Source organism: Oncorhynchus gorbuscha, linkage group LG16 (assembly GCF_021184085.1).
Source record: "Oncorhynchus gorbuscha isolate QuinsamMale2020 ecotype Even-year linkage group LG16, OgorEven_v1.0, whole genome shotgun sequence".
NCBI classification, from domain to species: Eukaryota; Metazoa; Chordata; class Actinopteri; order Salmoniformes; family Salmonidae; genus Oncorhynchus; species Oncorhynchus gorbuscha.
In genome coordinates, this window is record NC_060188.1 from 6,973,955 (window position 1) to 6,989,777 (window position 15,823).

The following is a 15,823-nucleotide window of genomic DNA, read 5'->3' on the forward strand; positions in this document are numbered from 1 at the left end:
TAAATTAACAGGCTGTAAATGTTTAATGTGACTACTTCTTCAGGCTGATTTGGCTATGAAGAGGATTGGATTGGTCAGAGAAAAATCCCATGATTGTTTTTCCTATTCATTCAGAGTAGACAGGAGTTCAAAATGCCATGGGCAATGTTCCTCACAAACAGGAGAAAAAGACAAGATATTTGAAGGCGAACATTCTAACTGTGATCACAGTGATGTGCTGTGGCAGAGGCTGTTGTCTAGAGCAGAAAACAACAATTGGTCAGGGTAAGAATAATATCAGCACCTGGCCCACTTGTTGAGCATCTGATTTAGTGAAATCTACTGGACCAGAAATTCAAAACAAGACTTCAAGTTTTGTATCTATCATATTTCCCATTGTAAAATTAATACATTTTTTTTGTCTAATAGGCTACATTGTAATTCTGTATTCGAATCTGAGTAAGCACTGCCCTCTGCTGGTTTCAGAACTGCAACAATGTACTTGATCAGTGTAGCCATTCTGCATGAAATAGGCCTGCCTAATGACTCCAGTGTAATTCCATACATTTCATCCAGCTCTCTGCTCTGATTAAAAGCAAATTACAGAAATATACCATAAAACAGAGATTTTAAGAGTTTGCTAATGATCTGTCAAAGTCTGCCAACTTTAAAAGTCATGCTGACAACATCATCTATGCCAGCATGTAATTCATCGTGCACCTGCACAGCGGATACACCCTTGGGAGTCCCTGTGAGAATCAGATCCCCCTCTTCTAGGGTGATGATCTCACTGATGTAGCTGATGAGAAAGGGAATGGAGAAAAGCATCTGAGAGGTGCAGCCATTCTGGCGCATCTGGCCGTTCACATTGAGCCAGATCTTCACGTTTCCCGGGTCGGGTATACGCTCTTTGGGGATGAATTCACTGACGGGACAAGATGTGTTGAACGCTTTGGCCAGAGTCCACGGAAGACCTTTAGACTTGCAGTCATCCTGGACGTCTCGAGCTGTCATATCCAAACACAGGGCGTACCCTGCGACGTGTTGCATCGCGGAGGATTGGGGGATAGCGGTGCCACCTTTCCCGATGACCACCCCCAACTCGATTTCATGGTGTACACTGTTGGAGTATTTGGGAATGAGGATGGGTGAGCCCTCTGTCAGATATGCAGATGGAGTCTTCAGGAACAACACGGGCTCTGTTGGGACGATGTTATTCAGCTCCTTTGCATGGTCGGCGTAGTTCCTCCCAACACAGATGATCTTCTTTCCCCACTCCCAAAATCGAGATATATTCCGTGAAGTCATTGTAAAGAAATCGTGTCAATCTACAGCTGCTCCGAAGCAGTTCTTACCATCAAAACGACCTTTGCCCGCTGTAGCTTCCTTGAACAAACCCGTCAAACGTACGGTATCCCAGAGTGGACAAAAATGGTGACGTGTTACATAATAAAAGTTCATTAAAAAAATATGAGATATTTCGATACGAAGGAAATGCATTATATAAATATTACAATGAAGCTAAATCAGTGCATGTATATTACAAACTCAATCCTGATTAGAAATATGACATCGTAAGGTCCCGTGGGTTCGCTTTCTCCAGCCTATCAGCTGATATTCACGAGCCACTCCCCTCGCATTCGATTGGTGTATCTGTGGAGGTCAACGTTAAAGAAGGCGGAACTCTTCTTTAAACCAAACGTGTTTGGTTCCTGTACATGCGATTGCGATATTAGCAAACAGCTACAGTGTTGCTGGCTATGTTTTACCGGTCACTGGTAGCGAGTGCCTGCACTCTTGGCGTTCTTGGAGCCGCTGCAACGTATAAAATTGGTATGTTTCGCTCACATCCCGATCTTTTAGGTTCTTTACACAGCTACATAACAACCCTGAAAGTTTCTAAACGAGCTGTCGCTGATGGCACGCCAACGTAAGGTTAGCTAGCTTTCATATTTGTAATTTACACAGCATATTCAAATGCTAGCTAGCTACTGTCAAAGCAGCCATATATATTTGAAGCAGCTGTCCCGGGCTAGCTAACTGGTGTTGATTAGCGCTTAGCAAGCCCCTGATGCTATTACATCATCCCCTTCCTTGTCTGGCATTTCCTCTTACAATTATCTCACACACAGACTGAACTGAAGGCTTAGCTACTATGCATAGAATTTGGCAGCATCGAAATATTTGCAAACCATTGGATTCCAGTTATTTGAATGTATTATTCTGATCTTACTCCATAGTACTTTGGTTTTGTGTTCTCTGGCTTACTTGTTTACTTTCATGTGAATGACAGCTTGAATAAATTGAGAACAAGCTCTCTCTGACAGGGTTACAATAGCTCAACTTTACTTGGCTGTTCTCCAAGAACCACGTAGCCCTTGTGTGCATTGTAAGCACGTTTACCGTCTGTTTACCCTGTATGTGAACTGTATTTTTCCACGAAAATGGATTGGTTAATATTATGTCAACTATTTATATTTTTGTAAATATTGTGTAGCCCCTGCACACGTCCAAGCAGCCCTTCTACACAAGGAAGCTCCTGATATCCCGATAAGGAAGTCTTTACTGGTGGAGCAGAGCGACATGAAGGTAGAACTGCTGCCAGCCCTCACTGACAACTACATGTACCTTCTCATTGATGAGGAGTCAAAGGAAGCTGCCATCATAGACCCAGTTGAACCAGTGAAGGTATGAAATGAAATATAGCCTGCTGTATGTTTGTTTTGATGGATCAACAGTAGGATATTATGTATATACATTTTTATAATCATTTGATTGTCTCTTCAGGTTGTAGAAGCTATCAGAAAGCACGGTGTGAGACTTAAAACAGTTCTGACCACCCATCACCATTGGTAAGTCCAGATGTCAATCATTGTTTTGAATATCACTCAGTGCAAATGACTCAGCAAAATTACCATTGTGAGCAGTCCAATAACACTGAGATTAGATATACCGACATTATAGGATTTCCATGTACCATGCGTTGTCTCCTTCTCTCTACAGGGACCATGCGGGAGGCAATGAGAAGATGGTGAGGCTGGTGCCTGGTCTCACTGTGTACGGAGGAGATGACCGGGTGGATGCCCTCACTAAGAAAGTCAAACACTCCAACACATTCAAAGTAAGGCCTTATACCTGAGTAACTACCAGAAGAATAACCTATGTAATAACCATAACAGACCTAAAACAAAGCACCTGTCTATTTCATTGCCAGGTTGGTTCACTTACAGTCAAGTGTTTGTTTACGCCATGCCACACCACTGGCCACATTTGCTACCTTGTGACCAAAGACAACAGCACTGAGCCTCCAGCTGTCTTCACAGGTAAGCTACTGGTATCTTTCCAATTTGACTGTATCACCTACTGTAATAGAGAGCAATAGTAATGGCATGTTGGCTAAAGCCCATGGGAAATTAAAAGGGGTTTTGAATAAAAGCCGAAAATAAGAACTGTGGTAAACACAGCCTTATGAGATCTTATACGTTTTGTTCTATGAGATAATATATGTCAGCTAATGTCCCTTTGTGCATTTTGAAGCATTTAGTAATCAAAACAGCACATAAAGAATTCATAATTCATAAAGGTCATGTTAACTGACTGATATTGTCATAGAACAAAACGTATAAGCTCTCCTGAGCCTGTGTTAACCTCAGACCTTATTTTCGGCATTTATCCTAAAACCCCATTCTTTCTAAATTGGTTCGTTCAGCCATTCCTGAGGTACACTACATGACCAAACGTGTGTGGACACCTGCTCGCCGAACATCTCATTCCAAAATCATGGGCATTAATATGGAGTTGGTCCTCCTTTTGTTGCTATAACAGCCTCCAGTCTTCTGGTAAGGCTTTCCACTAGATGTTGGAACATTGCTGCAGGGACTTGCTTCCATTCAGCCATGACGTGAGGTCGGGAACTGATGTTGGGCGACGAGGCCGGCGTTCCAATTCATCCCAAAGGTGTTCGATGGGGTTGAAGTCACGGCTCTGTCACAGACCAGTCAAGGTCTTTGACACCGGTCTCGACAAACCATTTCTGTATGGACCTCTTTGTGCATGGGGCATTGTCATGCTGGAACAGGAAAGGGTCTTTCCCAAACTGTTGCTACAAAGTTGGAAACATTTAATTGTCTAGAATGTTATTGTATGCTGTAGTGTAACAATTTCCCTTCACTGAAACTAAGGGGCCTAGCCTGAACCATGAGAAACAGCCCCACACCATTATTTCTCTTCCACCAAACTTTACAGTTGACACTATGCATTGAGGCAGGTAGTGTTCTCCTGTTATCCGCCAAACCCAGATTTGCCCGTCGGACTGCCAGATGGTGAAGCATGATTCATCACTCCAGAGAACCCGTTGCCACTGCTCCAGAGTCTAATGGCGATGAGCTTTACACCACTCCAGCCAATGCTTGGCATTGCGCATGGTGATCTTAGGCTTGTGTGTGGCTGTTAGGCAATGGAAACAGATTCATGAAGCGCCTGACAAACGGTTCTTGTGTTGACGTTGCTTCCAGAGGCAGTTAAGAACTTGGTAGTGAGTGTTACAGATTATTTTTGTGCTTCTCTGTGGTCCCGTTCTGTGAGCTTGTGTGGTCTACCTACCACTTCACGGCTGAGCCGTTGTTGCTTCTGGACGTTTCCACTTCACAATAACAGCACATACAGTTGACTGGGGCAGCACTAGCAAGGCAGAAATTTGACAAACTGACTTGTTGGAAAGGTGGCACCCTGTGACACCGCCACGCTGAATGTCACTGAGCTCTTCAGTAAGTCCATTCTACTGCCAATGTTTGTGTATGGAGATTGCATGGCTGTGTGCTCTTTTTTTTATACACGTAAGCAATGGGTGTGGCTGAAATGGCCGAATACACACATTTGGAGGGGTGTCATATATATATATTTTTTTTCTTTTTAATCTAGGAGAACTCTACTGAAGTCTGAATAGACTCGTCGTAATGCAGTTCCAGTCATAGGGGACATCAATCTCTTAAACAGTTCTGATCATTAAACATGAGTTACCTAAGTAAACCTACAGTAGTTATCTATGTATTATTAAATCAGCAGATTTTCATGGCAGCCCTTTGACCCTTGTTATCTTCCTGTTTAGGGGACACACTGTTTGTTGCTGGCTGTGGGAAGTTTTTTGAGGGTACAGCTGAACAGATGTACAGGGCATTGATAGACGTGCTGGGACGTCTGCCCCCTGAAACAGTAAATATACCTCTATCACACTGTGTTAAATTAACTTCTACATATGATCACTTTCTTTACATGTAATGACAGCTACTGGATTAACACTATTCAGTGTCTGTCTTTTCTAGGTTAGAAACGGTCAGTTATTATTACATTATATGTGACCAAGCACGTGTGCTGACAAACTCTGTCGTGTTAACATGACAGTCACGCAGCAGATGGGAACAATAGTGTGTTTGTGTTCCAGCGTGTTTACTGTGGTCATGAGTACACCATCAACAATCTGAAGTTCGCTCGACATGTGGAGCCCGACAACGAGGTCATCAAGAAAAAACTAGCATGGGCAAAGGTATATCTTGATACATTTCATTAAAGGCCCAGTGCAGTCAAACACATGATTTCCCTGGGTTTTATATACATTTCCTCACTGAGGTTGGAATAATACTGTGAAATTGTAAAAAAAATTATGATTAATGCCCTTAGTGTAAGAGCTGCTTTTAAAAGATTGTCTGAAATGTCTGCTGTTTTTGGTAGGATGGAGTTTTGGCCTTCCATGGTGAAATCACCATGCGGTTAATAGACCAATAAGAAAGGGTTCCAAACCCCTCTGCCAATAACAAATGTTCAGTTTTCCCCTCCCACTCAGACCACTCCAAGACAGTCATAACTAAATATTTAGAAATTTCCCTTTTGTTAAGAAGCTATTTTTGACCATTGTTTTCAATTAAAATCACATTAATTTATTGAATTGTTACCCAGAAATTATATTGAGATAAAACAGCTGCATTGGACATTTTGTGTGTGAACACATGGCGATCTTTAATCTAATCAAGAAAATGTATAATCTGCATTTTATTAAATCCGTAGGAGAAAGTCAGTAATGGAGAACCAACCATCCCCTCCACTGTGGCTGAAGAATTCAAATTCAACCCCTTTATGAGAGTGAAGTAAGAACAACTAATGATGGACATTTTTTATAAAGCACTTGCTCAAGTGGGCACAAACAGCACTGATCTCTTATACGAGCATCAGACAATCCACAAGTGCCCTCTTGAGCTTTGTGTCAGAGGAATGCAGGGAAGACGAGGGAGAGGATTTTTAGCATGGAAATGAAAGTGCAAATGCTCACTCTGTATGTAGTGAAATAATTGAAGTGACATTCTTTCCTTTCTATTCCAGAGAGAAGTCTGTGCAAGAGCATGCTGGGCAGAATGACCCTGTTGAAACCATGAGGAGTCTCCGTAAGGAGAAAGATGGCTTCCGGGTCCCCAAGGACTGACTGCAGAATGGAGTCTAGTGAAATCCGTTCCACTACATGCGTACCAGTGCACTGGACTTGTTACTAACAACTATGGCAAAATATTTCCTACACTACATAAAATACTATATTTACTACATTTCAACATTCTGTACATTAGCTTGTAGACCTAATGCAAGCATCAAGCAAAACATTGTAGTCTCGTCACGAGGAAGACTAGAGATTGAGTATAAACTGGATTTACAGAATACAATTTGATATGTATTGCAGAAGATTGATTCAAGAATCTTGACTTGAATTAAGTTAATGTAGCTTTTCATCAGGTTTGATTACTGAAATGTACAGTTTGATGTAATGTGAAAAATAATATTTTAATAAAACCCAACAATTCTTCTCTGCAGAAGAAAAACCAAACTATAAAAAGCATGGTGAAGCAGATTGTCTTAATGTGCAATGTTTGTAAATTAATTTAGACTTTGTCTCTGTATAAAGGTTTCTTATCAAGTGTTTTACTTTAATATGGTATATTCACTCAAGCCAATATTTCAGAGGTTTGGGGTATAGTCCCTTTAGAGAAGCCAGGGCTACCTTAGTGTGATTGCTGGACATATAGAAAATCAAGACGGAAGCGCTTCTTAACATCTCTCATACTATAGAAAATAAGACAACTTATGCTCTTTGTTAATCAAAAGCTCCATATATACACACATCAGGCTTTGAGTGCCAATGTGAAGTTCGTGATGCATAGGTTTCATTAAAAGCTCCATTGTCTCCTTTACAGAAAAAGCAATAAAGCAGATTGTTTCTATTGTTGGCCTAACAATGAATTTCATATTTGTGAGAGATTCATATCCCTAATGACTATTACCCGCTTGCAGAATTCTTAGGGTAAAACGGTGATGTTTGCTTGACATTCTGTATTAACATTTCACCACATATCTATAAGAGTTGCTAAACATTTAGTTTAATATATAAGCAATATATTTTGACATTGCTAATATTACTTAGTCCATATTAAATGGTTGAACCTAGCTGCTTAACTGACAGAGCATACCGTATGAAGGTATGTGCCTCTTGTTCTCACCATGCCATACAAAGGAAGAAAACATGAATGTAAATATTGAAAGTGTATTCTTATTTCTAAAGCTAAAACTGTTCCTTAGTATCGTGTCAGTATGTATATCAATGACTGCTGGTTCATGGTGAATAACGTACTTGAAAGTTACACTAACATTTTAATATGCAAAATATGTATCATAGATTTATTATAAATAAGGCAGAAATTATATACATTTAAACTCAAATATTTCTAAAATATTCCATTAGAAAACATTTCAAGAGTCCAAATACTTTTCAGTGCATACAAGAGAAATAACAGAATTTGCTGCTGTATTCATAATTAGTGCACACTTAAATGTAATAATTGTCCAACCATGCCAGTGGTCTGGTATGAATGAGCTTGTGCGTATATAATCTATAGCCTGAATGTATACAGGCTTTATGTTGGTATAAAGAAATGACAGATTTAGAAGAAAAATAAACGCACACCTATTTAGGCAAGGTGCTGGCTAGCGTGCTGGCTAGGTGCTGGCTAGCGGAGTTGAAAACTTGAAAATAAAAGAGCCGCACACTCTAGGAACTCAGATGCAAAAATTGAATTACCAACGTTTCGACAACCAAGCTGTCTTCATCAAATTTTTGCATCTGAGCTCCTAGTGTGCGGCTCTCTTTTATTTTCAAATAAATAAATGACAGGCCACCACAGTAATTAAGCACTTGGCGATAATGCTCTATTTGATCTGACAGACAGTCCTTTAAGCACAGACAGAAGGATGGATGAGAGGGATGGATAGACAGAGAAAAGAAATGGGGGGTCCTTAAAAGCAGAGAGAGGAGAGAGACAAAGGAAAGTACTACATTCAGTCATCCAGTACAGATGGAGTATAAACATTAACCCAAGGTCAAGTTGTATGATTTCACTCAATGGTTCAAATAATCCTAGAATAGGGATGCATCTCAATAGACAAAATGTATGTGCATCATGCCTTTTTCTTTATTTCTACTGATATTAAAGGACTAAGACAGGTGACAGAAAATACCCAACAAGAACCGGCCATGTTGCTTCCACCTAACCTGTGTTAAACTCAATGGAGATGAAACAGAGAGGGCTACTTTAGACTATTGAGATGCACCCTGACACTTGAGGACAGACCATTCACTTACAGAAACCCTTCAACATCCTTTCACCCTCTTCTTCACCATTTGACAAGGAGTCCGTTGGTGGCCTTGTCCACTGCATGGTACTGTGTGTGCAGCAGCTCCCTGGCTCTCTCCTCTCCTACACTCTGTAGCCAGGACTGGTAAAGCTCTGCCACGTGCTGGTCCTCCTCTGGCACTAGAGGGCGCTCCTCCTTGTACAGATCCTCCACCTGCTGCAGCAACTCCTTGTTGTTCTGCTCTGGTAAGGGCTTCACCTGGCCTCCCCCATTCAGACAACCTGTATACACACACAGTGAGGAAAGACAACACACAACTGGTTTTACAAGTTCACTTTGACTCGAACCACAAAAATGCGATTACAAACAGGAACCATTCCCCAGGGGAATTCACACAGTGTGCTTTCTAACACTAGCTGATGCCTGTGGTAGCTTCTGTGCAGATGTAGAATAGAGACTTTAACCATAGCAGTAAATAAATCAATGGACAAGACAATTCAATTCCACCCACTTGAATGTGGGATGAAAAAAAACATGCATTTGTATATAGTATCTTGTGTTTATATTAAACGCAAATGTAAACCAACAAACAAAGCCTCCTCTTTCCTCACCTGACGGACAGGCCATGACCTCTACGAAGTGGTAGGGTGACTTTCCCCTCTTGAGTTTCTGCACCAGGTTCTGGATGTTGCGGAAACCGTAGGTTGCGGCGAAACGCAGCACGACCACACCGTCCCTTTCCAGGGTCACCTCCTGGAAGTCCTTGTTCCTAAAGCGGACAGGTTAATCAGGGTTGTGTTCATTAGGCACCAAATGCAAGAAATCAGACTGAAACAGAGAAGGACAACTTGGATTTGTCCAATCAGAAACGCTGTTTCTTAAACATGCTCTAATCTCAGGGTTATTCTTCTCAACAAATCTGTACATCCATGGCTGATAGGAAGCAGAGACAGACTTCCCTGCACATCTCATGGAAATGAAGAGAGACTGAGTATTTTGCCTGCACTATTTCACAGTTGACACAACTAAGTGAAAGCTAACCAATTAGCAGAGGTGAGCTCCTAACAGGGCTTTAATACTGCAGGGCCAGACTGACTTACTTGAGTGTCTTGTAGGTGAGCTCCTTCACCTCCTCTCCAAACAGCTGTCTGGCAGCGTGTGTGAACACGTGATGGAGGTATCCTCCTGAACCGCTCCCTGCATGGCCCAGCAACTCATCACCACACACACTGCTGAACCTGCAGGGACACAAGTGCATGCAGACATCAGCAAGTGTAGAGTTCTTCTGACGCACGCTGCACACACACACACCTTCTGGAGTTCTCCTGACACACAAGTATGTATTAATTTATACGTAAAAGATGAGGTTCAAACCCTTACATTGTATCTAATGGGGCTGGCTCCACATCGCTGAGCAACACTTTCTCTTCCTCTAGCATCTTCAGAACTTCTCCTGTCATGAAATAAACAGAAACAGACATCAGAAAATGTACATTTAAAAATGTGATTCAAAACAGAAAACCCACACAGACACTTTGAATACTATCTGCCATAGTGGTTTAATGTCCTCCCTACCTGAAGTGATGACACAGTCCACCTCTCTGGTGTCAGCCTCCTCCAGGTAGAAGTCAGGCCTGGAGGCCTCCAGTTTCTTATCATAGCAGGGCATCACAGTCACATGGTAGATCTGCTGTGGGTTCAGGCCCTGCAACAACAACACACACCTGTCAGTCATATCCTTTAGAAGATCTAATCCTACTTTACAGACATGATGGAATCATCATCCTAAATGAACACATGTTCTTATCATCTATTAAACGTTACTCTACATCACCTGACTCCATTTAGTCTATTCCAAAACTAACATCTAGATATTTAACCCTGCAGTCTGCATCACTGAATGTCAGACTCCTGCATCATCAGCTGGCGGAATTATGTTTGTTTTTTTTTGGGGGGGGGGGGGCTTCCGTTTTAGAACAATTATATTGCAGGTCAGAAGCTTTTTAAATCAAGAAAACACTTCTTTTTTTTTACAAACCCAGGAGCTGGTCGTTTTGCATTATGTGAATTCCATTCTGTGAGCGGTGAGGCAGACAGAAGGCTACCAGCAGGGAACTGTCCATTATTTGTGTTGTGCTGAAACATTTTTATTTGTAGATAAAAATATGTAGAGCTTATGTTCCCTTCCCCCACGTAAGAATACATTGCCAAGTTTACTTCCCCTGGCTAGCCTCTCATGCGAAAATGGCTAAAGTAACAGGACAAATAAAGAAAGGAAAGTTATGATGGAGGAATACACAATGGTGGAAACAGGTGCTGCGCGAGTCATTATGGACACGGTCAACAACTCGGTAGATGGATGCTCAGCCTGCAACAAGTGCAAGCAGGTATTTGTTTATGATAATTCAGTTAATTATTAGTGAATGATTGTGTTAATTCAGGCTTTCGTACATGTAGACCGTATGCAGGACATATAACGTTTAAACCAGTGCTGCTGGTAAAAGTGCAGCCGAGTAAATTAGTTATTCTGGGAATAAGTACTTTAGTGACTTGTCAATATTTTTTAAACTTCCCGCTTTGGGCTGGATGTGTCAATGTGTAGTTTATATACGGATAATCTATGAGCAGAATTACTGTCTTACCTCAATTAACCACAAAATCCCTAGTTTAAAAGCGACTGTTTTCTGTAGGCTGTGTTGTGCCATTTTCCCTAACGTCCCCCACATGGGCCAGCCCCCTAGCAATTCAAGTTCCAGCCCATCGCTATTTGAGTGACAACTAGCAAGAATCACACACAGCATGATGATGTCGGGTAGGCTCAGACTTTATGCGGCTATCTTGCAAGATTATGTGATCTCTGTACACCATGTCGGGTAGGCTCAGACTTTATGCTGAAGACAAGCCTGTACTGGCTACAAAGTTGCACAGAAAGATCTGGACCTCTTGATGTCAATTAGACTTATTTGATTATCTAAACGGATTGAAGAAAGATCTCTCTTGATGTCGGGTAGGCTCAGACTTTATGCGGCTCGGTCGGATTGAACAGAAAGATCTCTCTTGATGTCGGGTAGGCTCAGACTTTATGTGGCTGGAGCGGGGTGGACAACACAAGCCTGCGAAGCTGAAAAATGGACAGACCTTGCTTAGACTCTGGATGACAACACAAGCCTGAATGAGCCCCTGACCAACCTGCTGGCCAGACAAAAGACAACATTCATGCAGGGAAGAGCCCATCATCTGCTGTACAACACAAGCCTGGGTGGAGCTGACAGGAGGGCAGGATGAACAAGCTAAATAAATGGGTTTTCTTTGAAGCAACACAAGGGTAGACAGATCCAACCTGAAGACAACACAAGCCTGTATTATTACTGGACCTGAAGACAACACAAGCCTGTATTATTGAAGACAACACAAGCCTGTATTATTACCTGAAGACAACACTGTATTAGCCTGTATTATTACTGAACCTGAAGAATTATTACTGAACTGAAGACAACACAAGCCTGATTATTACAAGACAACACAAGCCTGTAGCCTGCCTGTATTATTAATGAACCTGAAGACAACACAAGCCTGTATTATTACTGGACCTGAAGACAAGCCTGTATTATTACTGGACCTGAAGACAACACAAGCCTGTATTATTACTGGACCTGAAGACAAGCCTGTATTATTACTGGACCTGAAGACAACACAAGCCTGTATTATTACTGGACCTGAAGACAAGCCTGTATTATTACTGGACCTGAAGACAACACAAGCCTGTATTATTACTGGACCTGAAGACAACACAAGCCTGTATTATTATGAACCTGAAGACAACACAAGCCTGGACCTGAAGACAACACAAGCCTGTATTATTACTGGACCTGAAGACAACACAAGCCTGTATTATTACTGGACCTGAAGACAACACAAGCCTGTATTATTACTGGACCTGAAGACAACACAAGCCTGTATTATTACTGAAGACAACACAAGCCTGTATTATTACTGGACCTGAAGACAACACAAGCCTGTATTATTACTGGACCTGAAGACAAGCCTGTATTATTACTGGACCTGAAGACAACACAAGCCTGTATTATTAATGGACCTGAAGACAAGCCTGTATTATTACTGGACCTGAAGACAAGCCTGTATTATTACTGGACCTGAAGACAACACAAGCCTGTATTATTAATGAACCTGAAGACAACACAAGCCTGTATTATTACTGGACCTGAAGACAACACAAGCCTGTATTATTACTGGACCTGAAGACAACACAAGCCTGTATTATTAATGGACCTGAAGACAACACAAGCCTGTATTATTAATGACCTGAAGACAACACAAGCCTGTATTATTAATGGACCTGAACACAAGCCTGTATTATTACTGGACCTGAAGACACAAGCCTGTATTATTACTGGACCTGAAGACAACACAAGCCTGATTAGTACAAGACACAAGCCTGTATTATTACTGGACCTGAAGACAACACAAGCCTGTATTATTACTGGACCTGAAGACAACACAAGCCTGTATTATTACTGGACCTGAAGACAACACAAGCCTGTATTATTACCTGAAGACAACACAAGCCTGTATTATTACTGACCTGAAGACAAGACAAGCCTGTATTATTAATGAACCTGAAGACAACACAAGCCTGTATTATTAATGAACCTGAAGACAACACAAGCCTGTATTATTACTGGACCTGAAGACAACACAAGCCTGTATTATTACTGGACCTGAAGACAACACAAGCCTGTATTATTACTGGACCTGAAGACAAGCCTGTATTATTACTGGACCTGAAGACAACACAAGCCTGTATTATTAAGTGGAGACAACACAAGCCTGATTATTAATGTCCCAACCTCTTATTCCCTCAACACAAGCCTTCTGGCCGCCTGACCCTGAAGACACTCTCCTAGGGTGTCTCAGAGGGAGTTGGGATATGCAAAAAAACACATTTCAAATTAAAACACACTTCTACATGTGTGAAACAGGACAAATATAAGTACCCACCACTTCTAATCTGATGAACTTTGTGAAATTGGGGCCTGGTTTCTGAAGTTCTATTGGAAGGATTCTGACCTGGAGATAGAAGCTAGTTAAGGTGTTGAGGTACAGCTGGTTACCTGGGCAGGCAGAGGCCAGCATGGGCAGGGCCTGCTTGTCTTGCTCCTTCCGATGGAACCGCTCCACAAACTCTCTCTGACTCTCCAACAGGCTGAAGGTCCTGCTGAAGCTGGTGTCAAACACGTGGTGAACCCCTGAAACACAACAGTCAGTATATTTTATTTAAATATAATGTATCTCACTAATGTGTCAGATAAACCGATGTCCTATATTACACAGATACACAAATGTTTATCTTTTAACCTTCGCACTCACCCAGACCCTTGAAGAAGGCGGTGAGCCTCCTGCCTGCCTCACTGCTGCTCAGGCCGTAGCGTGCTGCCAGGGAGGCTCTGGACTGTGGAGACACAGACACCACCACCACCTTCTGCTCTGCTACACCTGCCTGCTGGGGAGATGAAGGGAGACTAGTTACACACAGAAGAGACCATCATCATCCCTAAACACGCTGGGTTGAGTATGACTGGTGGGTCCTGTTTGTTGTGGGTCTTCAGATGGATGCCAACGCACACACACACACACACACACACACACACACACACACACACACACACACACACACACACACACACACACACACACACACACACACACACACACACACACACACACACACACACACACACACACACACACACACACACACACTACCTTGTTGTTGCGTAGCACCCTGTAAATCTCTTCATGACTCTGCTGTGTGATAAGGACACTCTCAGCTGAGGTGATGCAGCCACTGCAGGCCAGGCAGTCATTCAGAGTGATCTTAGCTTTCTCCAGCTTCTGCTTTCCACCATCCTGGAGACACAAAGAACAAGTTGGAGTAATAGTTTACTGTAGGTTAACAGTGAGAAAGAAAATGTTTGTCTCAAAAAGTAGCATCTGCTACTTAAATGAATTTGAGAAAGTACTTGACAAAACAAATCCCATAAGGCAGCCATATTGCTTTTACCGATCCTGTCTTCAGAACAAGTTCAGGTGAAGGAGAGATGAGAAGAGCAACAAGAACGTTTTGAGATTCACCCTCAGTGAAGTAGGCTCATGCCAGTTGACATGTTAGTCAATGTATCATCATCACAGCTCCAGCTGTGGTCACTATGTGGGAAACATTGAAGCATATGCACCTGTTTAACCTGGAAATAGCTCCCATCATCTTCTATTTGAATTTTAGCCACAGATCTGCCTTGCTTCTTCTCCACCTTGACTGGTTTCACACATTCCTAAGAAAGGACAAGGGGAGCAAGTAGCAATCAGTTTATGGGGGAAAGTACAATAACAAGCAATTCTAGCTAGCTTAGTCACATCGTGCTTACAGTACAAGGACCAATTAAATTAAAGTAAAAGGAACTAATGGTGTGTCTGATGACAGATAAAAGTGGACATCTTTGGCTAAGTTATTCAACCTAGGAAGTTAACGTTAGCTAGTCAAATGAGTCACGTGTCATTTCGATGACCTAGCGAGAGCGCAAACCAACTAGGTAGTAGAGGAGGCTGGAAGGAAACAACATCTTTGAATCCATTCTGATGATCTCATTCCATTCATTACAATGAGCCTGTCCTCCTAAAACTCCCCCACCAGCATCCGCTACGAGTTAACTAGGTTAAAAAAAAGAACAAAAGCGGGTTCAATTGAAAACCACCATTGCTTCAATCAATTTACACAGCAATGCCAATAACGCAATATACGCATTTGGAGTTGGACAGATCATACTCTATTTGACAACTAGCCAGTACTTTAGAGGTTAGCTAACTACAGTAGCTAGCTAGCTACTGAGAGTGGCGACCAGTGAGTCATTAACATTAAAATAACCACATTATACCTATGCTAAAATTATGTAAAACGTGTTTAATAGCATGGTTGTTGTATGGTTAAGTGCTATTTACCTGGGAAGGAGTGATAAAATCATCTAGATCTGTCAACTGCAAAACACCGCTAAATTGGGACACCATGTTTAGTGCTGCTGTAAAGCAGTTTGTGTTTACTTTGAGTGTCGTAAAGATGTTTCGTCAGAGAATGTGCTTCTCTCATACCAACCAGATGTAATAC

General features: G+C 41.9%; 3 protein-coding genes across 4 annotated transcripts; 1 reads left to right on the forward strand and 2 right to left on the reverse strand.

The window, feature by feature from the left end:
* fahd1 (fumarylacetoacetate hydrolase domain containing 1) lies at positions 1–1,484 on the reverse strand. Its single transcript, XM_046303981.1, has one exon. The coding sequence runs from the start codon at positions 1,285–1,287 to the stop codon at positions 631–633; it is 657 nt and encodes a 218-aa protein (XP_046159937.1). The 5' UTR covers positions 1,288–1,484; the 3' UTR covers positions 1–630.
* A 173-nt stretch (positions 1,485–1,657) lies between these two features.
* On the forward strand, positions 1,658–7,240 carry hagh (hydroxyacylglutathione hydrolase). Of its 2 annotated transcripts, none has more exons than XM_046303979.1 (9): positions 1,658–1,812; positions 2,477–2,667; positions 2,767–2,831; positions 2,983–3,100; positions 3,194–3,302; positions 5,087–5,190; positions 5,420–5,521; positions 6,040–6,119; positions 6,352–7,240. In XM_046303979.1, the coding sequence occupies exons 1-9, from the start codon at positions 1,740–1,742 to the stop codon at positions 6,449–6,451; spliced, it is 942 nt and encodes a 313-aa protein (XP_046159935.1). In that variant the 5' UTR covers positions 1,658–1,739; the 3' UTR covers positions 6,452–7,240. The 2 variants fall into 2 exon arrangements, with proteins under 2 accessions (XP_046159935.1, XP_046159936.1); XM_046303980.1 differs by lacking the exon at positions 1,658–1,812 and adding an exon at positions 2,183–2,368.
* On the reverse strand, positions 6,783–15,805 carry narfl (nuclear prelamin A recognition factor-like). The gene is made up of 11 exons (XM_046304174.1): positions 15,661–15,805; positions 14,901–14,996; positions 14,431–14,574; positions 14,035–14,167; positions 13,666–13,913; positions 11,836–11,838; positions 10,222–10,351; positions 10,027–10,099; positions 9,747–9,884; positions 9,258–9,415; positions 6,783–8,927 (listed from the first exon to the last, which is right to left on the reverse strand). The coding sequence occupies exons 1-11, from the start codon at positions 15,724–15,726 to the stop codon at positions 8,686–8,688; spliced, it is 1,431 nt and encodes a 476-aa protein (XP_046160130.1). The 5' UTR covers positions 15,727–15,805; the 3' UTR covers positions 6,783–8,685.
* Between the last annotated feature and the right edge of the window lie 18 nt (positions 15,806–15,823).